Source organism: Gorilla gorilla, chromosome 1 (assembly GCF_029281585.2).
Source record: "Gorilla gorilla gorilla isolate KB3781 chromosome 1, NHGRI_mGorGor1-v2.1_pri, whole genome shotgun sequence".
NCBI lineage: Eukaryota > Metazoa > Chordata > Mammalia > Primates > Hominidae > Gorilla > Gorilla gorilla.
The window spans coordinates 130,355,945-130,383,690 of record NC_073224.2 but is presented as its reverse complement, the minus strand read 5'-3'; the positions used below and the strand labels follow the sequence as shown (position 1 = coordinate 130,383,690).

General features: G+C 45.0%; 2 protein-coding genes and 1 non-coding gene across 12 annotated transcripts in view; 2 read left to right on the top strand and 1 right to left on the bottom strand.

Moving 5' to 3' along the window:
- Positions 1–27,746, top strand: part of GSTM2 (glutathione S-transferase mu 2) — a 1,178,915-nt gene that overhangs the window by 29,956 nt on the left and 1,121,213 nt on the right. The window lies entirely within an intron of this gene.
- Positions 4,381–4,454, top strand: TRNAN-GUU (transfer RNA asparagine (anticodon GUU)). The gene has a single exon. It is a non-coding gene; the product is annotated as a tRNA-Asn (tRNA).
- The window catches only part of LOC101135585 (neuroblastoma breakpoint family member 15), a 48,230-nt gene continuing 27,087 nt past the window's right edge, over positions 6,604–27,746 (bottom strand). For 8 of the 10 annotated variants that reach the window (XM_063701412.1, XM_055354162.2, XM_055354150.2 and 5 more), the window contains 17 exons: positions 27,136–27,208; positions 26,461–26,672; positions 24,892–25,101; positions 23,006–23,111; positions 21,956–22,170; positions 20,843–20,915; positions 20,173–20,378; positions 18,838–18,889; positions 14,772–14,935; positions 13,678–13,729; positions 12,890–13,062; positions 12,119–12,170; positions 11,349–11,521; positions 10,588–10,639; positions 9,801–9,973; positions 8,978–9,086; positions 6,604–8,364 (listed from right to left, as the gene is read on the bottom strand). In XM_063701412.1, the coding sequence (XP_063557482.1) occupies positions 8,121–8,364; positions 8,978–9,086; positions 9,801–9,973; positions 10,588–10,639; positions 11,349–11,521; positions 12,119–12,170; positions 12,890–13,062; positions 13,678–13,729; positions 14,772–14,935; positions 18,838–18,889; positions 20,173–20,378; positions 20,843–20,915; positions 21,956–22,170; positions 23,006–23,111; positions 24,892–25,101; positions 26,461–26,672; positions 27,136–27,208 (2,339 nt within the window). In that variant the 3' untranslated portion in view covers positions 6,604–8,120. Of the gene's footprint in view, positions 8,365–8,977; positions 9,087–9,800; positions 9,974–10,587; positions 10,640–11,348; positions 11,522–12,118; positions 12,171–12,889; positions 13,063–13,677; positions 13,730–14,771; positions 14,936–16,781; positions 16,866–18,837; positions 18,890–20,172; positions 20,379–20,842; positions 20,916–21,955; positions 22,171–23,005; positions 23,112–24,891; positions 25,102–26,460; positions 26,673–27,135; positions 27,209–27,746 lie in introns of all 10 variants that reach the window. The other 2 variants (XM_063701475.1, XM_063701461.1) reach the window with 2 other exon arrangements.

Here is a 27,746-nt window from a genome sequence, read left to right as displayed (position 1 = left end):
TGTTTTATTTGAGTTCCTTCCTTCAGGCCTCTCAAAAAAGATATCAAAGAACTGAAAGTCACCCAGACAATGAGATGCCGGACCCCTCATTCATCCTGATTGCTTCCTTGCCCCTCCCTAGTTCCTGTTTTCTTTCTTTTCTTTTCTTTTTTTCTTTTTGAGACAGAGTCTCCCTCTGCCTCCCAGGCTGGAGTGCAGTGGCGCTATCTTGGCTCACTGCAAGCTCCGCCTCCCGGGTTCACGCCATTCTCCTGCCTCAGCCTCCCGAGTAGCTGGGACTACAGGCGCCCGCCACCACGCCCGGCTAATTTCTTTTCGTATTTCTAGTAGAGACGGGGTTTCACCGTGTTAGCCAGGATGGTCTCGATCTCCTGACCTCGTGATCCGCCCGCCTCGGCCTCCCAAAGTGCTGGGATTACAGGTGTGAGCCACCGCGCCTGGTCTAGTTCCTGTTTTCTTACACAGTGTCACATTTTTTCCCTGCCATCTAAGCCTCTAGTTTTGGTTGGTCAGGGAGATGGATTTGAGACTGAGTTCTCATCTCCTCCGCTGCAGCACCCTATTAAAGCCTCTTCCTTGGCAATAACTGTCTCAGTGATTGGTTTTCTGTGTGGCAAGCCGCAGGAACCACAGGTCTCTGAACTTTGGCAAAGGAATCTCCTGATAAAGGCGGGATCGATTTTACTGACCAAGCTGAAAACGATCAGACGTTTGAAAGCCTTAATCTCGGAGCCTGTCGGAGTTTGGTCTGCCTTTGAGGCTTTTCTTTGGGCCTACCAGTCAAAATCAGCCTGGCCAAACCTGTCTTCAAGGACCAGGGGCAGGGCCGGCTTCTCCCGCCGGGTCGGCAGCCACCTTCCCCTTCCCTATGACTTGAAGATAAGCTTCAGGGGGCGTTTATTCAATTTGCGAGGAGCCCGCGAGGCGCAGGTGCGCGGTGACTCTGTGGTTCCCACCGCACCCGCTGCCCTCTTTGGTCCTCTCGCTGTCACCGGCGGGCAGTAACGTTCCGGGTGAGCTAGGGCTCCGAAGACACCAGGCAGGGAGGGACCAGTGGGTAAGGGCACCGCCCGTTTAGGTCCTGCGCAGGAGGGATCCGAAAAAGGTCTTGAAGAAATAGAAAGGGAGGGCCAGATGCGGTGGCTCACGCCTGTAATCCCAGCACTTTGGGAGGCCGAGGTGGGTGGATCACGAGGTCACGAGTTCGAGACCAGCCTGGCCAAGATGGTGAAAGCCTGTCTCTACTAAAAATACAACAAGTAGCCGGGCGTGGTGACGGGCGCCTGTAATCCCAGCTACTCAGGAGGCTGAGGCAGGAGAATCTCTAGAACCCAGGAGGCGGAGGTTGCAGTGAGCTGAGACTGCCCCGCTGCACTCTAGCCTGGGCAACACAGCAAGACTCTGTCTTAAATAAATAAATAAATAAATAAATAAATAGAAAGGGAGAGTTGGAAGTAGATCAAAGAGAAGAAAAGAAATCCTAGATTTCCTATCTGAAGGCACCATGAAGATGAAGGCCACCTCTTCTGGGCCAGGTCCTCCCGTTGCAGGTGAACCGAGTTCTGGCCTCCATTGGAGACCAAAGGAGATGACTTTGGCCTGGCTCCTAGTGAGGAAGCCATGCCTAGTCCTGTTCTGTTTGGGCTTGATCCTGTAGCACTTAATTGTCTCTTCTGGACTTTCCATGGATTCCAGGGATGCAACTGAGAAGTTTATTTTTAATGCACTTACTTGAAGTAAGAGTTATTTTAAAACATTTTAGCAAAGGAAATGAATTCTGACAGGTTTTGCACTGAAGACATTCACATGTGAGGAAAACAGGAAAACCACTATGCTAGAAAAAGCAAATGCTGTTGAGATTGTCTCACAAACACAAATTGCGTGCCAGCAGGTAGGTTTGAGCCTCAGGTTGGGCACATTATACTTTAAGCGCACTGTTGGTGGAACTTAAGGTGACTGTAGGACTTATATATACATACATACATATAATATATATACATATTTATGTGTACACACACACACACACACACACACACACACACACACACACACACACACACACACAGGGTCTTGCTATCTTGCCCAGGGTGGTCTCCAACTCTGGGTCTCAAGCGATCCTCTGCCTCCCCTTCCCAAAGTGCTGGGATTACAGGTGTGAGCCACCTCGCCCAGGCCATTTTAATTTTAATTTAATACTTTTAATTTGAATACACAATCCAAAAATCATATAATAAGTACAGGAAACCCACTTTATGCCAAGTTTACAAAAACAGGAAAGATATGTCCATGACAAAGCGTCAAAGTGGCAACATCCTAAAGTACTGAGACAAAAAAAGTTATTCTAGAATTCTATGCCAAATTGAAATATCTTTCAAAAATGTGACTGAAATCAGGACATTTAAAGACATACAAAAAAATGACAGAATTCACCGAACCACACTACAAGAAATAGTAAAGGAGTCCTCCAGGCCTAAGGATGAGGATACCAAACAGAAATCTGAACCTACACAAAGAAAAGGAGACGACTGAAAATCGCTATGTACGTACTTGGATGTTGGGGTTTATAACATGTCCAAAATTAGATTCCCTGACAACACTAGCATAAAGGCCAGAAGGGGAGGTATAATGTCACTTGATGGCAGACGGATAAAGATGTATTCTAGGGACCCTAAAGCCATCACTGACATAACAAAAGAAAGAGTTACAGCTAATAAGCCAAATAAGGAAAGAAAATAGAATGATATATTAAAAAAAAACATGTAATCGCTGGGTGCTGTGGCTCATGCCTGTAATCCCAGCACTTTGAGAGGCCAAGGCAGGCAGATCACTTGAGGTCAGGAGTTTGAGACCGGCCTGGCCAAAACGGTGAAACCCCGTCTCTACTAAAAATACAAAAATTAGCCCGATGTGGTGGCTCGCACGGACCTGTAATCTCAGCTACTTGGGAGGCTGAAGCAGGAGATTCGCTTGAACCCGGGAGGCAGAGGTTGCAGTGAAAGCTGAGATGGCGCCACTGCACTCCAGCCTGGGTGACAGAGCGAGACTCTGTCACAAAAATAAATAAATAAATAAATAAATAAACAAACAAACAAAAACTGTGTAATCCCTATGCTGGAGCAACTGCTCTCCAGGCCTCTACCCTATAGAAATACACAAATGGCCAATGAGAAGTGTACAAGAATGATCACTGCCGCATTATTTGTAATCACAAAATAGCGCCAAAGTAATTTCAAAGATACATGAAAATCGTTTTATTTATTTAACAAACACAAACAATTGAACAAACAATGGAAGCAAGTCCTTTTGCCTAAAGGAACACAGAAGGTCATGCGGATGTTGCTCCTCCAAGGATTTCGGTGTTCCCCAATGGCTAGTTTTGGGTCTAGTTCTTCTGGAAGATCTTATTCTTGGGGAGCTACAGGTTCTGGCGTTTGGGGCTCTTTCAGGTTCTATCTCCATTTTCCCCTCAATTCCTCCCCATTCTGCTATAATAAAAAAAAATTCTCACCTCCGGAAGATCCCGCCTGTGCCTCCCCGCCAGCCTTTCAGGAGGTCTGGACGTCTGGTCCACTGCTCCCCGGCTTCTTTCCCCGCTTTTGCTTTTCCCCTCCCCTGCTCCCGCCCTCCGGCCTCAGGACCCGACCACCGCCCAGCTGAGCCCCCGCGGCTCCACCGCGCAAAAGGTGCACTGGAGGCCCTGCCCGTTGCCGCCCCGCGGGGTGCCAAGAAGTCAACGTAAATAAATGCTTTGTAAAAGGAACTTCCCCATGGAAAAATCTCTCATGATTTCCATTCTCAAGGCTCTTCAAAGGACTAAAAGCTAAAAGGATGGATTCATTCGACAAGTCCTAGTCCTGCGCCCTGGTGAGTGCCAGACCCTGCTCCCCGTGAGGGGGACCCACAAGCCACCCTCACCACGATCCCTGCCCTGGTGGAGCCCCCCTGCGGAACACAGGATCCGAAGATGGCAGCGGAAGCTCCGCAGCGGCCCCAAAAGCGACTGGGCAGGGAGGGCACAGGCTCCCTCACTGGGTGAAGGCGGCGCAAAGAACGGGAAGAGCCATCCTGGGAGCCACCGGGCGTTCAGCCTCCCTAGGGCCCCCAGGCGGCTTGGGCCGGGGTCTCAACCGGGGCGTTTCCGGGGGTTTCTGAAGCAGGCGAGGGGCAGGGCGAGTGAAGGCCATTCGGCTATCCTTCTGGCTCCAGAATCTCCCAACGCGCAGGTGTCCAATGTGACCAGCGTGACTTACCGCTCCAATCTCTCCGGTCTTCCAAGGCCTTGCTCAGTCATCCTGCCTGGCGGGCCCTGAGGATGCAAGGGACGGAGGAAGTTTCGTGCGTGCGCCCTTCCTATAGCGCCCAGTAGAACTGACAGTACCTGTCTCTGTGGCGCAATCGGTTAGCGCGTTAGGCTGTTAACCGAAAGGTTGGTGGTTCGAGCCCACCCAGGGACGCTTGTTTGAGCTTTTAAAGTATTCATGCATTGTCAATCACTAGATAAATGTGGAAGATTTTATCTTCCTGGAGTCCTAAGCCACTAATTTGTGACTTATCCATGTCAAGGGCCAGCCCACCTCCCCGACCGGATTCTTAACCGGGTATCTCCTGAAATCCTGGGTTTATACGTGTGTAACTCAGGAATCCTGAAACAGAGACCTAGGAACCCACTTCTGGTGTGATAAAATTCTAATTCAGTCCGTCATGCGCTTAAACGAGTAATTTACATGCCTCCATTTTTTCATATTTTAATAATAGGAGGTCAGTAATATCCCGAGGATGTGCCTGGATTTACTGATTGCTCTATCAATAATGTGACCAGTGGAATCATTCATCATTATAGTGATCCTCTCCATCATTTTTGAAAAGAGTATTTTTCCTCACTTTGTGCATGATTTATTTAACCCTTTTCAAAATGTTTTTGTTAGCCAGGCATGGTGGCACGTGCCTGTAATCCCAGGTACTTGGGATTCTGAGGCAGGAGAATCATTTGAACCTGGGAGGTGGAGGCTGCAGTGGAGGCTGCACCAGTGGAGGCTGCACCGCTACACTCCCGCCTGGGCAACAGAGCGAGACTCCATCTCAAAAAATAAAATAAAATAAAATAAAGTTTTTGAGATGAGGTAGGTTTCATTGTTTTAGGATTACAAAGAATGCTGCAGCCACCTTTCTTGTACACATATCTTTGGTCATTGTGGAAATGTCTACACCACAGATATTTCTATAGTGTAGGGAAGTTGATGCACTATTGCTACATTATAGGGTTTACATGATGCTTCTAATTTGAGTACATTCTGCAAATGTATCTTTCACGGGAGCCGTACCAAATAATATTCCAATAGCAATATTTATAGGAGGAAAAATGTGCAGAAGTGCAATTGAGCTTCGTGCCTCTCCGTGGGGCCCATGTTCATAAAATGGTGGCATTAGCAATCATCTGAGAGTGGAGTTTGTGGCCCTCTGACATCAAAAGCTGAAGCAGAGGACATGAAAACCCTTACTGTGCATCCTCCCTAGTCTGGCCAGAATCATTCCTAGGTCGGTGGTCTCTTATCAGGAGGGAATGCTGCTTGCTTGTTTTGTCAAAATCACAAAACTGAGGGAAAGCATCAGGCCGTTGGTTGATAACAGTGGTGAAGCAAGTCTTTCCAAAGGGCTGGTTTGTTGTTAACCCTTAGGGAAAAAAAAAAAGCCTAATTCTTTTTTTTTTTTTTTTTTTTTTGAGACGGAGTCTCTCTCTGTCGCCCAGGCTGGAGTGCAGTGGTGCGATCTCGGCTCACTGCAAGCTCCGCCTCCCGGGTTCAGGCCATTCTCCTGCCTCAGCCTCCCGAGTAGCTGGGACTACAGGCGCCCGCCACCACGCCTGGCTAATTTTTTTTATTTTTAGTAGAGATGGGGTTTTACCGTGTTAGCCAGGATGGTCTCGATTTCCTGACCTCGTGATCTGCCCGCCTTGGCCTCGCAAAGTGCTGGGATTACAGGGATAAGCCACCGCGCCCGGCCAAAGAAGCCTAATTCTTACCAGCTGGTGCCATGCAGTTCCAGGCTCTTGGTGTCCCAAACAAAGACACCAAGAGCCTGGAACTGCACCAAAAACCAAAACCAAGGTAGGGGCAAGATGATAATCACAGAATGTAACCAGTATATGTTTAGGTTCAAATACTATTATGAGAAGTGGCAGGTAAAGGAGGTAGTAAAAAGAAAACACATCATGTAATTGACTGTTGTATGGAAATATTTGATGCTGAAAGTTATAATTTAAAACTATAAACCAAATATTAGAAGTGTGTCTAGTTCAAAGGGAGGAAAACCATCAAAAACATTTTTAGTGCAATATTTAACATGAGCTATAGAACCCTTCCTAAATGCCAAAGGCACACACAGACACACACACTCTCACACTCACGAAGAATACAAATGACTAGAACCAAGAAATGTAAATACATTCTGCTACATATGGTAAACATAGCCTACAATGTCGAAGAGATTAGAAAATAAACATGGAAATGAAATGTTTTTATTAATTTGCATCAGTACCCACCAAAACCAATCAGCATAATCAAATATTATAACACTGAATGTAAAAAACAATCCAAAAGTCCAGAGTGATAGGCAAAAGGTTTTAATTGTATAGATTAAAATTAACTTTGGACAAAAATTAAAACTCAGGCAGAGAATGTTTTCTTCCTTTTGCAACAGCAGACACTAGTAAAAACAAAGGCACAGTAAAAATTGAGACCCAAAATTTGCAGTGTAGAGATATGAATATAATAATAGACACAGGCAGGGAGGATTAATAAATGATAAAATGTTTAGAGGATGATCATTAGAATACAGGATATTTATACTCTTGAAAACCACTTTCCCAAGTACTTCATTGTAAGTAAGGTGTCTCTAAAAGGGACAGATCTCCTAGACCCCTCCTTAACCAAGTAACCAGTCCTGATATCATAATGGTGATGGACAAACTAGACCTTCTCTGCCCGCAGATGGGCTGAGGTTGGAAACTCACAGCATTGTCTCTGCAGTGTTCCCGGCAAAACGTTTAGGCTGAATTTAATCATGAAGACATTTTCAGACAACTTCAGAATGTAGATCATTGAGCCAGACAGCTGACCTGTCCTCTATAAACAAGTCCATGTCACCACCATCCATGACAACAACAAAAAGATGAGGAAATATTTGGGGTTCAAAATAACTAAAGAAATGCAGCTACATTATCTTTTTACTTTTTTTGAACCCAAAATATCTCTTCTCCTTTTTGTTGTGTGATTTGTGGTGATATGGACTATGTGAAGGAGACAGGTCAGTTGTCCTGCTCAGTGTTCTACATTCTGCAGTTGTCTGGTGATTACCTCCTATGAAACTCAGGCTAAGCGTTTTCTGCAAGAACATGGCATTGTTCATATTCTGCACCGGCAGAGTCCTGGGTGACATGCTGTCTCCTGCCAGCGGCTCCTGACTCCTGTTCTCTACAGGATGGAATGGAGAGGAGCAGGGCTAAGGCCTCCCGATGCTGTTTGTCCATCTAGCTGTGGTCTTCCTAAGTACTGACACCAATTGGAGGCTGAAAGACGGTGACTTCTCTAACCAAAGGAGCCTAGCGGGTTAACAATTGTCAAGAGCAGTTGTGGTTCTGAAATACAATCCTCAGCCAAGGATCCCTCCTGTGTTACAGATGGATCAGCTAAAACAAGCCAACACTGAAGACACAAAGAATGAGGTTAGGTTCATTGAAACCAGGGTAACACCTTTGGATGAGCTAAACACAAAGATGACACTGACCTTGAGCAGGTATAGAAGCTCAGAGACATGCCTGCAAAATGAAATCCCTGAGGAATTTTGTAGCTACCCAGAGATACGTGGTTCAAATTAAAATGTCTGACTGATCACTCCCGGCATGTGCTGCACAGTTATGTGAAAGTGTCACACCTAATTTGGGTCCATTGTCTTCAGACTGAGCACAGGTTGCCAATGGCATGGTTTGAGAATAGGCATAGAGCCATGCCCACTGACCCATCCTATGTCTGGGCTTCCAAATGGAACTGTACTTTCATTCAAATCTTCACGTGCCTATAGGTCCTGCCTGCAGGAATGACATCTCTCGGCTTAGTAAGGGCTGCTTATTGTGGGAATATGACTTCCATCTGGAACACCAGGTGGAGACTTGTCACCGTCAAAGTAAAAAACCTATTGTCCACGTAAAGGGCGAAGCTGATGTGCTGTTCCTCAAATGAGTAAAACACACTGCTGTAGGGCTGGAATGAGTCAGGTAGTTCAAAGTACATTGACGGAGTCGAATAACATCTATCCAGTGAGTCCTGTAAGACTTCAGGCTCTTGCACTTCCATCAGCACGCCGTTGAGCCTGGAAAAGGACACAAAACTAAAGAAGCAGCCAGGGAAAATCAAACACCACACAGCCCCACTAGATTTCAGAAGTAACATAAGGAAGTGGTTAGAAAAGAAAAAGGATAGATGCATTAATGAGGTAAAAAAAAAAAATTTATTGCCTTTATGTTGGGATAGAACAGGGCCAGGTAGAAAACAATGAAAGAGAAAGACAGAGAGACAGAGACAGAGACAGAGACAGAGAGAAAGTGAGCTAGTGAATTGGCCAGGTGACATACTGGTAAGGGAGTAAAAGGACACTCTGAGTTAGTGCCCTCATGACACACAGCAAACTGTGATCATGAAAAGAGTGAGCTCAATAGTTTTCCATAAAATATGCTCAAAATTCGATACAGTGGCTATGAGAGTACAGCTTTTGAAGTATGGTCAACCTATGGTACGTTAGTAAATGATAAGGGGAGGAAGAAATGGAAACCTAAACATCTACTGCAATGAAAACCAACAGCAATGACAGTAGGAGTAATTCAGCCTTCGTTGAAAACGTGACATCAAACACACTCTGGTTTCCCTGAATCTGTTGCCTCCAGGTGTTAACACAGAATTAAGCATCCACAATTGCTGAAAGTTACCTGGGGCATGGTGGGTTTTGATCTTCTTCCCCTTCTTTACTTCCCCTTCTTCTTTTCTTCTTTGATCTTCTTCCCCTTCTTTTCTTCCCCTTCCCCTTCTTTTCAATTTCTGCAATAAATTCAGACATGGACAGACACATTAAGCTGATTCCCCTACACACATAACAATCCACTGCCTAATCCTCACACAGGGACCTCAGGCTCCTCAGCATAAGAATAGGACACTGTGAGAGATATATTTCAGGAGGCCTGAAGGCTGGTCATGATAGAAATTCCTCAGTTTTTCTCCCAGAAACTGTGGGTAAAATGTCCCTATTCTAGTAGACCGTTATCCCAATATCATTTGTCCCAAGTTTGTGCAAACAGTTATGACATATTTTTCCAATCAATTTAAAGCAAATACCCTCAAATGATTTCTAGGAGAAAAACTGCAATATTTAGCCCTGTCTCATCAAATACTCAGATTGTTCATGGTTGTGAGGACTTTAGACACTGAAATTAGAGTGAAAAAGGAAATCTACAAACCCTTGAGTCAAAATCATAGTTCTCTGAATTGGTCACATCTGCCCAGGTCCAATGTCATGAGAATAGAATCAGAGTGTCACAGGTATGGCCTGAGACTAGGAAGAGAGCCATGTTCACTGACCCATCCCATGTCTGGGCTTCCAGGTAGAACTAGAGTTTCATTCAACCTACATGTGCCTATAGGTCCTCACTGCAGCAATGACATCTCTCAGCTCAGTAATGGCCACTTGGAGCAGGAATATGATCTTTATATGGAAGACTCAGTGGAACCTTATCACCTTCATAGAAAGGTACTCACCTCCCACGTCAAGAGAAAAGCCAATATGTTTTTCCTCCAATGCATAAAAGGAACTTCCATAGGGCTGGCAGGAGTCAGGCTGTTCAAGACAACTGGAAGGAGTTGAATAACATCTATCCAGTGAGTCCTGCAAGACTTCAGGCTCTACTACCTCCAGCAGCTCCCTGCTGAGCCTGGAAAAGGAGGAAAAAGTAAAGAATAAGCCAGGGGAAATCAGACACAACACAGCCCCAGCTAGGTTTCATGGGTAGCATAAGGAAGTGGTTAAAAAAGTAAAAGGATAGATCCATTATTGAGGTAACAAATTATTGCCTTCATGTTGGGACAGAACAGGGCCAAATGGAAAAGAATGAAAGAGAAAGACAGACAGACACACACAAACACACACACACACAGAGAACGAGCTCAGTGAATTGTCCAGGTGACACACTGATGAGGGAGTAACAGGACACTCTGAGTTAGTGCCCTCAGGACACACAGCATGCAGTGATCATGAAAAGACTGTGCTCAATAATTTTCCATAAAATGTGCTCAAGTTTCCATGCAGTCGCCATGAGAATACAGTTTTTGAAGTCTGGTCCACCTACAGTAGCTTAGTAAATGATAAGGGGAGGAAGAAATGGAAACCTAAATATCTACTGCAATGAAAACCAACAGCAATGTTAGTAGGAATGATTCAGGCTTGGTTGAAAAGATGTAATCGATAATGTCAGCCCGCTCTGTTTTCCCTGAACCAGGAGTCTCCAGATGTCAACACAGAAGTAGCTGTTCACAATTGCTCGGTTACCTGGGGCATGGTGGGCCTTGGTCTTCTTCCTCTTCTTGGTCCTTTTTAATTCCTGCAATACATTCAGACAGGGACAGACAAAATAAGCCAATTCACCTACACCCATAACAGTCCACTGTCTAATCCCCACACAGGGATCTCAGGCTCCTCAGCATGAGAACAGGACAATGTGAGACATATACTTCAGGAGGCCTGAAAGCTGGTCATGATATTCTTTGGTTTGCATCTCAGAACCAAGGGTGAAATATCCCCATTCTGGTAGATCGTTATCCCAAAATCATTTATCCCAAGTTTGTGCAAACGGTTATGCCTTATTGTTCCCATCAGTTCAAAGAAAATGCCCCAGATGATTTCTAGGAGGAAAACTGCAGTATTCAGCCCTGTCTCATCAAATGCCCAGCTCGTTCATGGATGCAAGAATTTTAGACACTGAAATTAGAATGAAGGAGGAAATCTACAAACCCTTGAGTCCAAATCATAGTTCTGTGAATTTTTTACATCTGCCTGGGTCCAATGTGCTGAGAGCGGGCTCAGGTTGCCACAGGCATGGCTGGACACTAGGAATAGAGCCTTGCTCACCGACCCATTTCACGTCTAGGCTTCCAACTGAGACTACAGTTTCATTACAACCTATATGCGCCCATAGGTCCTGCCTGCGGCAATGACATCTCTCGGGTCAGTAAGGGCCACTTGGAACAGGAATATCACCCCTATCTGGAAGACCAGGTGGAGCCTTATCACCTTCATAGTAAGGTACTCACTGTCCACGTCAAGAGCCAAGCCAAGGTACTGTTCCTCCAATGAGTAAACAGCACTGCTGTAGGGCTGGCCTAAGTCAGGCAGTTCAAGATAACCTGAAGGAGTCGAATAACATCTATCCAGTGAGTCCTGCAAGACTTCAGGCCCTTTCTCATCCAGCAGCTCCCTGCTGAGCCTGGAAAAGTAGGAAAAAGTAAAGAATAAGCCAGGGGGGAATCAGAAACCACACAGCCCCAGCTAGATTTCATGGCTAACATAAGGAACTGTTTAAAAAGAAAAAGGACAGATCCATTAATGAGGTAATGAATTATTGCCTTTATGTTGGGATAGACCAGGGCCAGGTAGAAAAGAATGAAAGAGAAAGACAGGGAGAGGGAGAGAGAGAGAGAGGAGAAAGTGAGCTCAGCGAATTGGCCGGGTGACACACTGATGGAGGGGTCAAAGGACACTCTGAGTTAGTGCCCTCGGGACACACACTGAACAGTGATCATGAAAAGAGTGGGCTCAATAATTTTCCATAAACTTGCTCAAGATTCCATGTAGTTGCCATACAGCCTTTGAGGTATGGTCAACCTATAGTAAGTTAGTAAATGAGAAGGGGAGGAAGAAATGGAAACCTAAACATCTACTGCAATGAAAACCAACAGCAATGTCAGTAGGAGTAATTCAACCTTCGTTGAAAACACGAAATTGAACACACTCTTGTTTTCCCTGGACCTGGCATCTCCAGGTGTCAACACAGAATTAAGCATCCATAATTGCTCAAAGTTACCTGGGGCATGATGGGTCTTGGTCTTCTTCCACTTCTTGGTACTTTTCAATTTCTGCAATAAGTTCAGACATGGACAGACATATTAAGCCGGTTCTCCTACACACATAACAATCCACTGTCTAATCCTCACACAGGGACTTCAGGCTCCTCAGCATGAGAATAGGACACTGTGAGAGATATTCTTCAGGAGGCCTGAAGGCTGATCATGATAGAGATTCCTTGGTTTTTGTCCCAGAAACTGTGGCTAAAATTCCCTATTCTGGTAGACCGTTATCCCAATATCATTTGTCCCAAGTTTGTGCAAATGGTTATGCCATATTTTTCCAATCGATTTAAAGCAAATGCCCCCAGATGGTTGCTAGGAGAAAAACTGCACTATTCAGCCCTGTCTCATCAAATACTCAGATTGTTCATGGTAGCGAGGATTTTAGACGCTGAAATTAGAGTGAAGGATGAAATCTACAAGATCTACAAAATTGAGACAAAATCAGAGTTGTGTGAATTTGTCACATCTGCCCAGATCCAACATCTTGAGAGTAGGATTAGGGCGCCACAGGCATGGCCTGAGACTAGGAAGAGAGCCTTGCTCACTGACCCATCCCTTGTCTGGGCTTCCAAGTGGAACTAGAGTTTCATTCAACCTACATGTGCCTATAGGTCCTCCCTGTGGCAATGACATCTCTCAGCTCAGTAAGGGCCACTTGCAGTAGGAATATGACCCTAACCAGAAGACTCAGTGGATCCTTATCACCTTCATAGAAAGGTACTCACCATCCATGTCAACAGCCAAGCCAACACGCTGTTGCTCCAATACGTAAAAGGCACTTCTGTAGGGCTGGCATGAGTCAGTCAGTTCAAGACAACCTGAAGGAGTTGAATAACATCTATCCAGTGAGTCCTGCAAGACTTCAGGCCCTTTCTCATCCAGCAGCTCCCTGCTGAGCCTGGAAAAGTGGGAAAAAGTAAAGAATAAGCCAGGGAGAATCAGAAACCACACAGCCCCAGCTAGATTTCATGGCTAACGTAAGGAAGAGTTTGAAAAGAAAAAGGACAGATCCATGAATGAGGTAACAAATTATTGCCTTTATGTTGGGATAGACTAGGGCCAGGTAGAAAAGGATGAAAGAGAAAGACACACAGACACACACACACACACACACACACACAGAGTGAGCTCAGTGAATTCGTCAGTTGACACACTGATGAGGGAGTCAAAGGACACTCTGTATTTGTGCTCTCAGGACACACAGTGAACAGTGATCATGAAAAGCATGTCCTCAATAATTTTGCATAAAATGTGCTCAAGTTTCCCTGCAGTTACCATGAGAATACAGCTTTTGAGGTATGGTCAACCTTCACTAGGTTAGTAAATGATAAGGGTAGGAAGAAATGGAAACCTAAACATTTACTCTAATGAGAATCAAAAAGCAATGTAGTAGGCATAATTCAGACTCGTCTGACAAGACACAATCATTATTTTTAGCATGTACTGTTTTCCCTGGACTTGGCATCTCCAGGTGTCAACATCAAATTAACTGTCCACAATTTCTCAGACTCACCTGGGACCTGTTGCCTCTTGGTCGTCCTTTTTCACTTGATCCCACCGATGTCCTGCAAATAAATTCAGACGGGCCCTCTTACATTAAGCAGTTCTTCCTTGCACACAGAAACATTCCTCTGTCCAATCCTAACACAGGGACATCAGTCTTGTCAGTGTGAGAACAGGAGACTTTGAGAGAAATATTCCAGTAGGCCTGAGGTCAACTCTTGAGAAAACTGGCTTGGGTTCTTTCATGAGCCTTGGGCAAAGTTCCCCTGTTTTGGAATGTTATCTTCCCTATGTGCTCTGTCCTAGGTTTATGTACACAAATGAGCAATTTTTTCCCCAATAAATTGTAGGCAAATAGTTCTAACACCTCATAGGAGAGATACTTCAATATTAAGCTTTCTCTCATCAAATACCCAGAATTTGATAGCTTATGAGATTGTGGACACAGAGATTTGATGAAGGGGTGCAATGTACCAGCTCTTGAGTCAAAATGAAACTTGGTTCTACACAGAAGCATCAGCTATTATGGCTTTTGTGGGTGAAAAGTCAGCCATTTATCTAGAAAACATACCAGGAACATGATGGACAGATGAGCTAAAACAAGCGAACTTAGAACACACAGAAAATGGGACTAAATTCAGTGAAACCTGGGTCACATCTTTCACTGAGAGGTAGACAAGGGTGACACTGGCCTTTGGCAGGTAAAGAACCACACAGACATGCTTTGGGAACAAAACTCATAAGGAATTTTGTAGCTGGCAAGAGACATTTAATTCAGATGAGCTGATCTGACAGACACCTCCTGGGCATGTGCTGCATAGTTTGGTGTGAGTTTGCCACACCTGCCTTGAGTTCAATGTCGTGACAGTCAGTCCAGGTTGGCGCGGGCATGGCCTGAGACTAGGAAGAGAGCAAAGCTCACTGACCCACCCCATGCCTGTGCTTCAGACTCGACTCCAGAGTGATTGAAATCTACATTGATATATAGGTTCAGCCCACGGTGATGGCAAATCTCAGCCCAACAAGGGGCACAAGGCCCAAAGATTATGGGGTCTACCTGGGCCATGAACTGGAGCTTTATCACCTTCACAATGGAGTACTCACTGCCTATGTCAACAGCCATGCAGACTTGCTGTTCCTCTAATGAGTGAAATGTGCTGCTGTAAGACTGGTACGGGGCCAACATTTCAGGAGGAATTGAGAGAGTCGAATAACCTTCATCCCAGGCCTCCTGGGGGACTTCCTCCTCTTCAGACTCCTGCAGATTCCTGATGAGCCAGGCAGGACAGGGATGATAGAAGATTTAACCAACAGACATTAGACAACAAAACCTCCCAGATGATCTGATGGGAGACAGAATGGAGTGGTCACAGAAACCAAAGGCATTTTTCCTTCAAGAGAAATAAAACTATCCTTCTAAATACAGGGTGGAGGGTGACTGCTCTGGGGACAGAGCAAAAATGGGCAGCATGTGCTCAGTACATTTGCCACAGATGAGCCAACTCAGGGCACCCAGACTCTCCCTGTAAACTACCATCATGACTTGCAGCACAGAGAACTGACACAGGGCTTCAACTACTTTGCATAAATTGGGTTGAATTTTACATGCAGCATTCAAGTGAAGAGAGTTCCTGACGCAGTGCAGACACAGATCTTGTGTATTAAGGGCCCCATTTTCCCAATATTTTGATATAATATATTTACTTTTTCAATTTCTTTTCTTGCAAAAATACTAGCCAACATACTACCAACAAATAGGAAGAAAGCATATATACACCTCTCCCTGGATTTAAACACATGGGAGAGAATAGGCAACACCAAGAAATCCCTGTTTGAGGGTCTGGAGTGGACTTCCAGCAAACTCCAACAGACCTGAAGCTGAGGGACCTGACTGTTAGAAGGAAAACTAACACACAGAAAGGAATAGCATCAACATCAACAAAAAAGACATCCACCCCAAAACCCCATCTGTAGGTCGCCATCATCAAAGACCAAGGGTAGATAAAACCACAAAGGTGGGGAGAAACCAGAGCACAAAAGCTGAAAATTCCAAAAACCTGACATCCCTTCTCCTCCAAAGGATCGCAGCTCCTCACCAGCAATGGAACAAAGCAGGATGGAGAATGACTTCGATGAGCTGACAGAAGTAGGCTTCAGAAAGTCGGTAATAACAAACTTCTCTGAGCTAAAGGAGGATGTGCGAACTCATCTCAAGGAAGCTAAAAACCTTGAAAAAAGATTAGACGAATGGCTAACCAGAATGAACAGTGTAGAGAAGACCTTAAATGACCTGATGGAGCTGAAAACCATGGCACGAGAACTACGTGATGCATGCACAAGCTTCAGTAGCCAATTCGATCAAGTGCAAGAAACGGTATCAGTGATTCAAGATCAAATTAGTGAAATGAAGCGAGAAGAGAAGTTTAGAGAAAAAAGAGTAAAAAGAAATGAACAAGCCTCCAATAAATATGGGACTATGTGGAAAGACCAAATCTACGTTTGATTGGTGTACTGAAAGTGACGGGGAGAATGGAACCAAGCTGGGAAACATTCTTCAGGATATTATCCAGGAGGACTTCCCCAACCTAGCAAGGAAGGCCAACACTCAAATTCAGGAAACACAGAGAACACCATAAAGATACTCCTCGAGAAGAGCAACCCCAAAACACGTAATTGTCACATTCACCAAGGTTGAAATGAAGGAAAAAACGCTAAGGGCAGCCAGAGAGAAAGGTCGGATTACCCACAAAGGGAAGCCCATCAGACTAGCAGCAGATCTCTTGGCACAAACCCTACAAGCCAGAAGAGAGTGGGAGCAATATTCAACATTCTTTTTTTTTTTTCCATATGTATAGTTTTCCTTTATTATTTTTTGTGTGTATGTATATATATATATTTTTTAATACTTTAAGTCTTAGGGTACATGTGCACAACGTGCAGGTTAGTTACATATGTATACATGTCCACATTGGTGTGCTTCACCCATTAACTCATCATTTAACATTAGGTATATCTCCTAATGCTACCCCTCCTCCCTCCCCCCACCCTACAACAGGCCCCAGTGTGTGATGTTCCCCTTCCTGTGTCCATGTGTTCTCATTGTTCAGTTCCCACCTGTGAGTAAGAACATGCGGTATTTGGTTTTTTGTCCTTGCAATAGTTTGCTGAGAATGATGGTTTCCAGCTTCATCCATGCCCCTACAAGGGACATGAACTCATCATTTTTTATAGCTGCATACTATTCCATGGTGTATATGTGCCACATTTTCTTAATCCAGTCTATCATTGCTGGATATTTGGCTTGGTTCCAAGTCTTTGCTATTGTGAATAGTGCCGCAATAAACATATGTGTGCATGTGTCTTTACAGCAGCATGATTTATAATCCTTTGGGTATACACCCAGTAATGGGATGGCTGGGACAAATGGTATTTCTAGTTCTAGATCCCTGAGGAATTGCCACACTGCCTTCCACAATCGTTGAACTAGTTTACAGTCCCACCAACAGTGTAAAAGTGTTCCTATTTCTCCACATCCTCTCCAGCATCTTCAACATTCTTAAAGAAAAGAATTTTCAACCCAGAATTTCATATCCAGCCAAACAAAGCTTCATAAGTGAAGGAGAAATAAATCCTTTACAGAGAAGCAAATGCTGAGAGATTTTGTCACCACCAGGCCTGCCTTACAAGAGCTCCTAAAGGAAGCACTAAACATGGAAAGGAACAACCGGTACCAGCCACTGCAAAAACATGCCAAACTGTAAAGACCATTGACGCTAGGAAGAAACTGCATCAACTAAGGGGCGAAATAACCAGCTAACATCATAACGACAGGATCAAATTCACACATAACAATATTAACCTTAAATGTAAATGGGCTAAATGCCCCAGTTAAAAAAACACAGAATGGCAAACTGGATAAAGAGTCAAGACCCATCAGTGTGCTGTACTCAGGAAACCCATCTCACATGCAGAGACACACATAGGCTCAAAATAAAGGGATGGAGGAAGATCTACCAAGCAAATGGAAAACAAAAAAAGGCAGGGGTTGCAATCCTAGTCTCTGATAAAACAGACTTTACACCAACAAAGATCAAAAGAGACAAAGAAGGCCAATACATAATGGTAAAGGGATCAATTCAACAAGAAGAGTTAACTATCCTAAATATATATGCATCCTATACAGGAGCACCCAGATTCATAAAGCAAGTCCTGAGAGACCTACAAAGAGATTTAGACTCCACACAATCATCATGGGAGACTTTAACACCCCACTGTCAATATTAGACAGATCAATGAGACAGAAGCTTAACAAGGATATCCAGGACTTGAACTCAGCTCTCCAGCAAGCAGACCTAAAAGACATCTACAGAACTCTCCACCCCAGATCAACAGAATATACATTCTTCTCAGCACCACATCACACTTATTCCAAAATTGACCACATCGTTGGAGGTAAAGCACTCGTCAGCAAATGTAAAAGAATGGAAATCACAACAAACTGTCAGACCACAGTGCAATCAAATTAGAACTCAGGATTAAGAAACTCACTCAAAACCGCACAACTACATGGAAACTGAACAACCTGCTCCTGAATGACTACTAGGAAAATAACAAAATGAAGGCAGAAATAAAGATGTTCTTTGAAACCAATGAGAACAAAGACACAACATACCAGAATCTCTGGGACACATTTAAAGCAATGTGTAGAGGGAAAATTATAGCACTAAATGCCCACAAGAGAAAGCAGAAAAGATCTAAAATTAACACCCTAACATCACAATTAAAATAACTAGAGAAGCAAAGCAAACAAATTCAAAAGCTAGCAGAAGACAAGAAGTAACTAAGATCAGAGCAGAACTAAAGGAGATAGAGACACAAAAAACCCTTCAAAAAATCAATGAATCCAGGGCTGGTTTTTTGAAAAGATCAACAAGAAAACCCTGTTTGGCTAGTTCACCTGGCTCATCTGATGGCAAGTTCCTATCTTGAGAGGACTATGAAATTAAAACCAATACAAGTGCCACAAATAACATACAACATTGTAAATCAGCACAATTTGTAGCTGGGTGAATGGAAGAAATAGTTCTATTCATCACTTCCTCATTTTCCCTAAATCTACAATCTCCAGATGTCACTACTGAATTAACAGCCAACAATTCCACAACATTACCTGGGAGACACTGGCCTTTTTTCTTCCTCTTCCTCATCATCACTTTCATTTTCTGTAAATAAATTCAGAGAAGCAGGTCACATTAAGCAATTCATACTTCACATATGAACAAATCACTGTCCAGTCATAGCACAAGGACATAACTATTCTCAGTGCAAGAATAAGGATTCTGACAGGAATATTCTAGGGTGTCCTAGATTAACTTTGGTGAGAATTAGATGACCGTGCTTTCCAGACCCACAGGCCAAAATCTCCCTCTACGTGTAGACCATAATGCCATATTCCCTGCCTGAGTCAAAGTTAAACAAAATTTTTCCCCCAAAAAAATCTCCAAAAATTGGTCAAACAATTTTCTAAGAGTGTTGCTGCAATACGGACTTATATCACCAGGTAACATGGACATTAAATGTTTACAGGCATCTATACATGAAACACGACTGATAGATAAATTTGAACAACTCTTGCTTTAAAAAGAATCTGTGATTTGGGAGGCCAAGACAGGTGAATCATTTGAGGACATGAGTTCAGGACTACCCTGGCCAATATGGGGAAACCCTGTCTCTACTAAAAATACAAAAATTAGCCAGATGTGATGTTGTGCACCTGTGGTCCCAGCAACTCAGGAGGCTGAGGCAGGAGAATCACTTGAATCTGGGAGGCAGAGGTTGCACCAAGCCAAGATGGTGCCACTGCACTCCAGCCTGGGTGACAGAGCAAGACTCCATCGCAAAAAAAAATATATATATATATCCACGATGCTACAAAGAAACATTGGATCAGCCATTGCATTGACAGGGTGGAAAACCAGAGTCCAGCCTTGCTTTATGGAAATATATCACCAAAGTAAAGAAGAAGTTTCCGTCCTGATTTCAGGGTGACTGTGCAGCTAAGCAAGCTGACTTAAAGGAGATCCAGATGAAAGCTGAGAACAGTGAAGCCTGGGGAACAATATTTCCAAATACAAAGGCAAGGCTGCCAGCTTCCTTAAACAGGCATAGAAACTCCATGGACATTGTTCAGGGACAGATGACTTAATCACAGATGACAAGAGATACTGAATCGAAGCTAGGAGGCCTGACAGATACTGCCTGTGCACCTCCTGCACTCAGGTGACTATGAGATTGTCACACTTGCCTGGGGTTGAGTAACTTGATACTGGGGACTGGCAGACAAAGGCATGACATTAGCTAAGAAGGACAAAAAAACTCCCCGATATCTGTTTAGAAACACATCATAGTTTTTATTCAAATGAATTTGTGTTTATAGAGCCTGTCTTCAGAGTTTATCTTCCTCAGCCTAGAGAGAGGTATGAGACACAAGGAAAACAGAGGCTACCTGGAATAATGTGTACAGCATCCTCCCATTCAACATGAGAGGATGAGCCAATGAGAGTTGAGTCGACTTTGTCTTCCTCAAATGTGATTTTGGTTTTCCTATGTGGCTGGTTGGAGTCAAAAGGGCCATGGCTATTTGAACAAGTGATGGCACATTCCTCCAGTGAGTCCTCAGGGACTTCCTTTTCTTCAGCCTTCTGCATCTCCCTGATGAGCCAGGTGGGACAGAGATGACAGAAGATTAAACACAGAGGGATTGGACCCCAGGGAGTCCTAGCTGGTTTTGACAGGCGGCATTAAGTGAGTGGTCCCAGAAAGCAAAATGGAGGTTCCCTTAAAGAGGGAACATGCAATCCTGTTCTCTCTGAAACAGAGCATGGCTGCCATGGGAAACAGAGAGGAAGAGAGCAGCTGGTGTTCAGTGCACTGGACAGATAGGAGCTGAGGAGGATGAAGACTCAGCTATCCCTGTACGGTGCAGACATGACACTCGGCACACATAGAGAAACATGACAGCTGCCGCACCCTGTGTCTAACCTGGGTTATATTTCACATACTGTGGCCAAGCGGATGCGGGTTTTTGGCCCATCATAGATGCCAGAGAGGGTGTGCCTCCTAGATATTCCTCATATGTTACCATCCATTAATTGTTCCTGAGAATTCAGTGTTACCTGGGGGCAGACGATTCCTGCACTTTCTCAGCCACCTCAACTTGAACATCTTCATCGTCATCGTTGTCATTTTCTGTAAATACAGAAGTGTTCATTCAGATATTTCCCACTTCACAGTCTGCAAGCACAGTCAGCCCAATGTGCAACAAAGACATGAACAGCTAGACATGGGTCACCGTTCAACTGAAAACTCTCATGTTTTATCTTTAACAGAATGCCCTGGCATGGTTTCCTGATCCATCAGGCAATGCATTTCTGATGTGGAGGGCCACCATCAAGATGTGGCCAAATATTGAAAAGACCTTTTGCTTCCCGTATCACTGGAGGCTTGTGCAGCCTCTCTCTGGACGTTGGCAGCTGTCTCCCCAATCGTGCCAGATCTGATTCCCAGGCACAGGCTTGGTGTCCTGTCACAGTTTGCATTTCAAACCTAATTCTTTCTCTTAGAAGCAGACAAACTTGTCCCACAGTCCTCTATCCATCAGAAAATTTCAAGCCTCCAAGTGGCTTCTGCTGTGTTATTCAGGGACATTCTATCCATGGGGAGTGCTCCAGTCTGAAGCACTTCCTACCACCAAATGCCCCCACATCAAGTGCCTTCTCCAACATCACACGGCGAGGGGCTTCATCTCATTTTGGAAAGCAGTTGTAAGTGTTCCCACATTTGAATGCTTCAGAACCTTGCAAGAGACAATTTGTCTGCCACGGAGAGAGAGAAACTCAGGAAGGACAAGTCATTCACTCTCTGACAGTTACTAAGAACATTGCCGAAAGACAGCCTGGGAACCTTCATTCTTAGTCCAGAGCTCTTTTCACTCTAACAAGCCTGCTCCCATCGCAGCCTCCTTCCTGTCCTTTAAAACTAGACAGATGCTGCCTCTTACTCCAAAGACCACCTTCCATCAAGGGAGGAGGGACACTTCCAATACTGTGACCTCCAACCCCATGGGTTTCCCATCTCCGTTCTTACCCAGGAAGTCCTGGTCATGTCATGGCCACATAAGCTTAGTGGAAAAAAACACCATGGATACAACCGTCATTGGGAAAGTATGGAGGTCTGGAGCCTCTCATAAGCCTGGGGTTTTGGGTCATCAGGGCCTATGGCCACCTTACCTGGGCTGAGCTTTTGGACAAGTTGCTGTGCCAGTCTACACCCCTCAGCCAGCTGTTCTTGGAGGTCCTGCCCCTGGGACTTGTCCGGCTCATCCGGAGTGAGGAGGGCCTGGAGATGCTCATTCAATGAGCGGGAGGCATCTCTCCCTTCCCGTAACTTCTCCTTTAACTGGGTCAGCTCTCGTTCCTGAGAGTGAACCAGGACTTTATATTGCCTAAGGTGAGACGGTAGAGAAAATTTAAGAGTAGAAAGGGTTGAGTGATCCGTTCAAATATTGCAACAGAGACTTCTGAGACAATGTCCTCAAGGAGACCTTCAAGCAGAAGGTCAGCACATGTTGAAAGGAACGTCTGTGGCCAAGAGAAAGAATAGAAAATGGTTTACAGGCTTCCTCTGTATCAGAGAGGGCTCCTGCAAGATCCTCGATGATGTTCCATTCATCTTTCCCTTCTGTAAACAAAAGTAGGTGTCTTCCTAATTCCATTTCAAAAAGACATCCTTTCAGTTCCTCACTCTGGCCATGGACATTTCCATGTGAAAATACACATAGTGCATCTTGCGGCCACTAGATACAAAGCCATGTACAGAAATGAGGCCAGATGCAGATGGGGCGAATTGAAAAGACGAAAGAAGAAAAGAATGACAGGGTCGAGAAGGCAACATTGATTGAGTGAAAGAATGAGAAGCCGCAGTCAGTCAGGAGGTGATTCTCACTAAGGGTAAGTGGGGTGGTGACGGCACACCATTTTGAGTATACTGAATGCTGCTGTGTGGTTCACACTCCTTCGGTTAATTTTGTGTTATGTAAATTTCACATCAACAATTACTTGTTTGAAAAAGAGAAAACAAAGCTCTGAGAAACAACTGCAACCCATACATTTGTATTATACCTCTTCTCTGCTTGATAAATACTTGTGTGTTGCGAGCCTGCCATGGCAATTCCTGCCCTTCCCCTGGCCCAGCTTCGTTCTTACTTCTCCCCACCGAGCTGTTGTACTTCAGAGATTTACACACCTGCCCCCCTGCCTGCCCCCATGGGGTCCCCTCACCTGAGCTCCTCAGCTTGCTTGAGCTGCTCCGCAAGCTTCTCCTCCTTGAACTGTCGTCGCTCATTCCTCAGCATAGATTTTATGAGGTCTTCGCACTCTTCGTATTCTGAGAAAAGACAGACACGCCTGCCTCAGTGGAAGGCTGGACATGCTGCTGTGGTCATTGCCTACAGGACAGGAGCCAGGTCCATCCCAAGGACAAAACTCTCCCCAGTACCAGGGTCTAGACAGGGATTTCCACATCTTTACTCTTCAGTCTCCTGACTTTCTGGCATCTGATCCTCCAAAATTTAGAGATGAAGAAAGAGAACCTCAAGGGCACATCAAGGAAGTTGACAAGATGATTCAACCACAACGAAGTGGAGTCAGAATTCACAGTCCCTGAGGTCTGACTCTGAATGCGGGGCCACTTTCCCAAGCCTTGCAGCCTCTCCTCTAAAACACTGCACTGGGGCATGAAGTAGTGATTTCTTGTACAGTCGGGAAGGCCCCTAGGACTATGGGACTGATGGTTTCCCTTTTACTGGGAATTTCAAGGACAAGTATGCGAAAGATTTTTAAAATCTTTGATTTTTAAATCATATCTTCAGTTATGATTTTAACAATCATATCTGAAGCATAAAGAGTGACACATAACACCATAAGGCCATGAAGGAAATATGCCCAAATGCTAATAAAGTGTGTGTTAATTTAGAAACAGCAGAATGAAGAACTAATAGATAGTGTTTACTGTGTGCCAATAAATGTTCTAGGAGATTGACAAGAAATAGCTCATGTAATTCACTGCAGCAATTTACAGAGGTAGGTATTATTGTAGTACCCTCTGAACAGGTGAGGAAACTGAGAGACAGACAAGACAAGCAACTTGGATGGAGCCCAGGAGACAGGCCCACGGTCCCTGCTCTGTACACTGCACTGCTATCTCCACACATTCTCGGGTGCGATCTTTCTTCCTCTTTAGCAACAAGACTCTGTGCCCCAGGAAGCAGGACTTCACTCTCACCAAGCTACTCTCTGCTTTTTATTCTTATTTTTATTTATCATTATTATTATTATTATTTTTACCAGTCTCGCCCTGTCGCCCAGGCTGGAGTGCAATGGCAAAATCTTGGCTCACTGCAACCTCAGCCTCCTGGGTTCAAAGGATTCTCCTGCCTCAGCCTGCTGGGCAGGGGTGATTACAGTCACCTGCCACCACGCCCATCTACTTTTTGTATTTTTAGTGGAGATGGGGTTTCTCCATGTTGCCCAGGCTGGTCTCAAACTCCTGACCTCATGATCTGCCCGCCTCAGCCTCCCAAAGTGCTGGGATTACAGGAGTGAGCCACCATGCACGGCCCCTACTCCCTGCTCTTGATGCTGTCACTTATAGACAGCACAGGTTCTATTAGGAGTAGACTCCTCTTGAAGCCCCTCAGAGCAGGTACTGGCTACTACCACCAAGTTTCCCTCAGAGTCACTAGAACAGAGCTTTGCCTGTTGGGCCTCAACAGAAACTTGAACTGCATAAAAGTTCACTAGTCTCAGACATTTAGAACAACAGACTAGATGTTATTTGTCTGCAGGATCTTATATGGTACAGAGAGGATTCTGGAAAACACGATTGAGCCTCTTGGAGAAAACAGGTCATTCTGTGCCTGTGTCAGAAATCAATAAATGGCAGTTTAACTCTAGTCCCACCCCCACCTGATTGCAAACATGGAAAGTTGCTAAATACTTTGGTACCTCTGTCTTCCAACTTTAACAAAATGTTAAAATACCCGTTTCTGTTTTCCTAGAAGTACAGGAAGGATGAAATTATTTTTGATGGAGAGAGCATTTAGTGTCTCAGAGAGAAGACAGGACATCATTCATCACTTTCGTGATGGTGAGCCTATAGATCTTACTGTATTTCTTCTGTCCGTTGGCCAGGCAGCCGGCCAGTTGAGTTACAAAACATTTCTCTTGGAGGCTTCTGAACTGCTGTTTCTTCTCTGCCAGCTGGGGGCGCAATTTCTCATTGATTTCTAGAATGTTCATCTCTGCCTTCTCGCTGGACAAAGGGCCGGCTGATACCACCATGCTGACGTTTGTGGCAGAAGAGGTGGGGCCAGGGACTGGGGAGAAGAAAGGCAAACACATGATGAGTTAAAAACTGGTGAAATCAAATAGGCTTAATCAGGACTGAGGGATGTCACTGGCAGCCTTGTCTACTTATTTGAAGATGTTGTTTCCCTGGTTTCACTCTTGTCATCTCCAGTCTTGATCTCCTTTAAGTCAACTTGTCTTAGCTATGCAGTCACCTTGAAACCAAGATATAAACACTTCTACACTTTTCTTGCTTATACGTTTCTATAAAGCAAGGCTTGGCCCTGAGATTTTTACCCCATGAGTGGCCAATGTTTCTGTGTAGCACAAAAGATTTCATTTTGCTTTTTAAATTTTTTTCTTTTTTTGTTTTTTTGTTTTTTGTTTGAGACGGAGTCTCACTCTGTCACGCAGGCTGCAGTGCAGAGGCACAATCTCAGCTCACTGCCACCTCTGCCTCCCGGGTTCAAGCGATTCTCATCCCTCAGCCTGCCAAGCATCTGGGATTACAAGCGCCAAGTAACATGCCAGCTAATTTTTGTATTTTTAGTAGAGATGGGGTTTCGCCATCTTGGACAGGCTGGTTTCGAACTCCTGACCTCAGGTGTTCCGCCTACCTCAGCCTCCCAAAGTGCTGGGATTAAGATGTGAGCCAGCGCCCCTGGTCAGAGACTTTTTTTTTTTTTTTTTTTTTGAGATGGAGTCTCGCTCTGTCTCCCAGGCTGGAGTGCAGTGGCACAATCTCGGCTCACTGCAAGCTCCGGTTCCTGGGTTCATGCCATTCTCCTGCCTCAGCCTCCCGAGTAGCTGGGACTACAGGCGCCCACCACCGTGCCCAGCTAATTTTATTTTATTTTTTTTGTATTTTCAGTAAAGACGGGGCTTCACCGTGTTAGCCAGGATGGTCTCGATCTCCTGACCTCGTGATCCACCCGCCCCGGCCTCCCAAAGTGCTGGGATTACATGTGTGAGCCACCGCGCCAGGCCGAGACTTCTTATTAATAGCTAAGACAAGCCAATGAAAAGGAGAGAGTCTAGCCTGCGAGGAGTGAACGAGGGTGGGAGGAACATCTCAGCCGATCCTCCCACCTAAGTCTCCTGAGCAGTTGGGACTATAGGCATGCAGCACCATGCCTGCCTAATTTTTTGTATTCTTTGTAAAGATGGGTTTCACCATATTGTCCAGGCTGGTCTTCAACTCCTGAACTCAAGTCATCCTCCCACTTGGGCCTTCCAAAGTGCTGTGATTATATGTGTGAGTCACAGCACCTAGCTCCATCCTAGTTTCTGACTAAAACAATAACAATATGTGTATATACAGCCTGTCCTCAGAATTGATCTTCCATAGCCTAGACAGAGGTATGAGACGCAAGGAAAATAGAGGCTACCTGGGAGAATGTTTAGAGCATCCTGACATTCATCATGAGAGGATTCTCTGTCTACAACCAGAGTTGAGTTGACTTCGTCTTCCTCAAATGTGATTTTGATGTTCTTGTGAGGCTGGTTGGAGTCACAAGGGCCGTGGCTATTTGAACAAGTGATGGCACATTCCTCCAGTGAGTCCTCAGGGACTTTGCTCTCTTCAGCCTTCTGCACCTCCCTGATGAGCCAGGTGGGACAGAGATGACAGAAGATTAAACACAGAGGGATTGGACCCCAGGGAGTCCCAGCTGGTTTTGACAGGCGGCATTAAGAGAGTGGTCCCAGAAAGCAAAATGGAGGTTCCCTTAAAGAGGGAACAGGCAATCCTCTTCTCTCTGCAACAGAGCATGGCTGCCATGGGAGCCAGAGAGGAAGAGAGCAGCTGGTGTTCAGTGCACTGGACAGATAGGAGCTGAGGAGGATGAAGACTCAGCTATCCCTGTATGGTACAGACATGACACTTGGCACACATAGAGAAACACGACAGCTGCCGCACCCTGTGTCTAAGCTGGGTTCAATTTCACATACTGTGGCCAAGGGGATGCGGGCTTTTGGCCCACCATAGATGCCAGAGAGGGTGTGCCTCCTAGACATTTTCATATGTTACCACCCATTACTTGCTCCTGAGTATTCAGTGTTACCTGGGGGGAGATGATTTCTGCACCTTCTCAGCCTCCTCAACTTGAACATCTTCATCCTCATCTTCGTCATTTTCTATAAATACAAAATGTTCGTTCAGATATTTCCCACTTCACATTCCACAAGCACAGTCAGTCAGCCCAACGTGCACAGAGACATGAACATCTACGTATGGTTCAGCATTGTACTGAAAACTCTCATGTTTTATCTTTCACAAAATGCCCTGGCATGGTTTCCTGATCCATCGGGCAATGCATTTCTGATGTGGAGGGCCACCATCAAGATGTGGCCAAATACTGAAAAGACCTTTTGTTTCCCATATCACTGGAGGCTTGTGCAGCCTCTCTCTGGACTTTGGCAGCTGTCTCCCCCATCCTGCCACAGATCTGATTCCCAGGAACAGGCTTGGTGTCTTGTCACAGTTCGCATTTCAAACCTCATTCTTTCTCTTAGGAGAGGACAAACTTGTCCCACAGTCCCCTATGCGTCATGAGACTGCACAGGCCCTCCATGTGGCTTCTGCTGTGTTATTCAGGGACATTCTATCCATGGGGAGTGCTCCAGTCTGAAGCACTTCCTACCACCAAATGCCCCCACATCAAGTGCCTTCTCC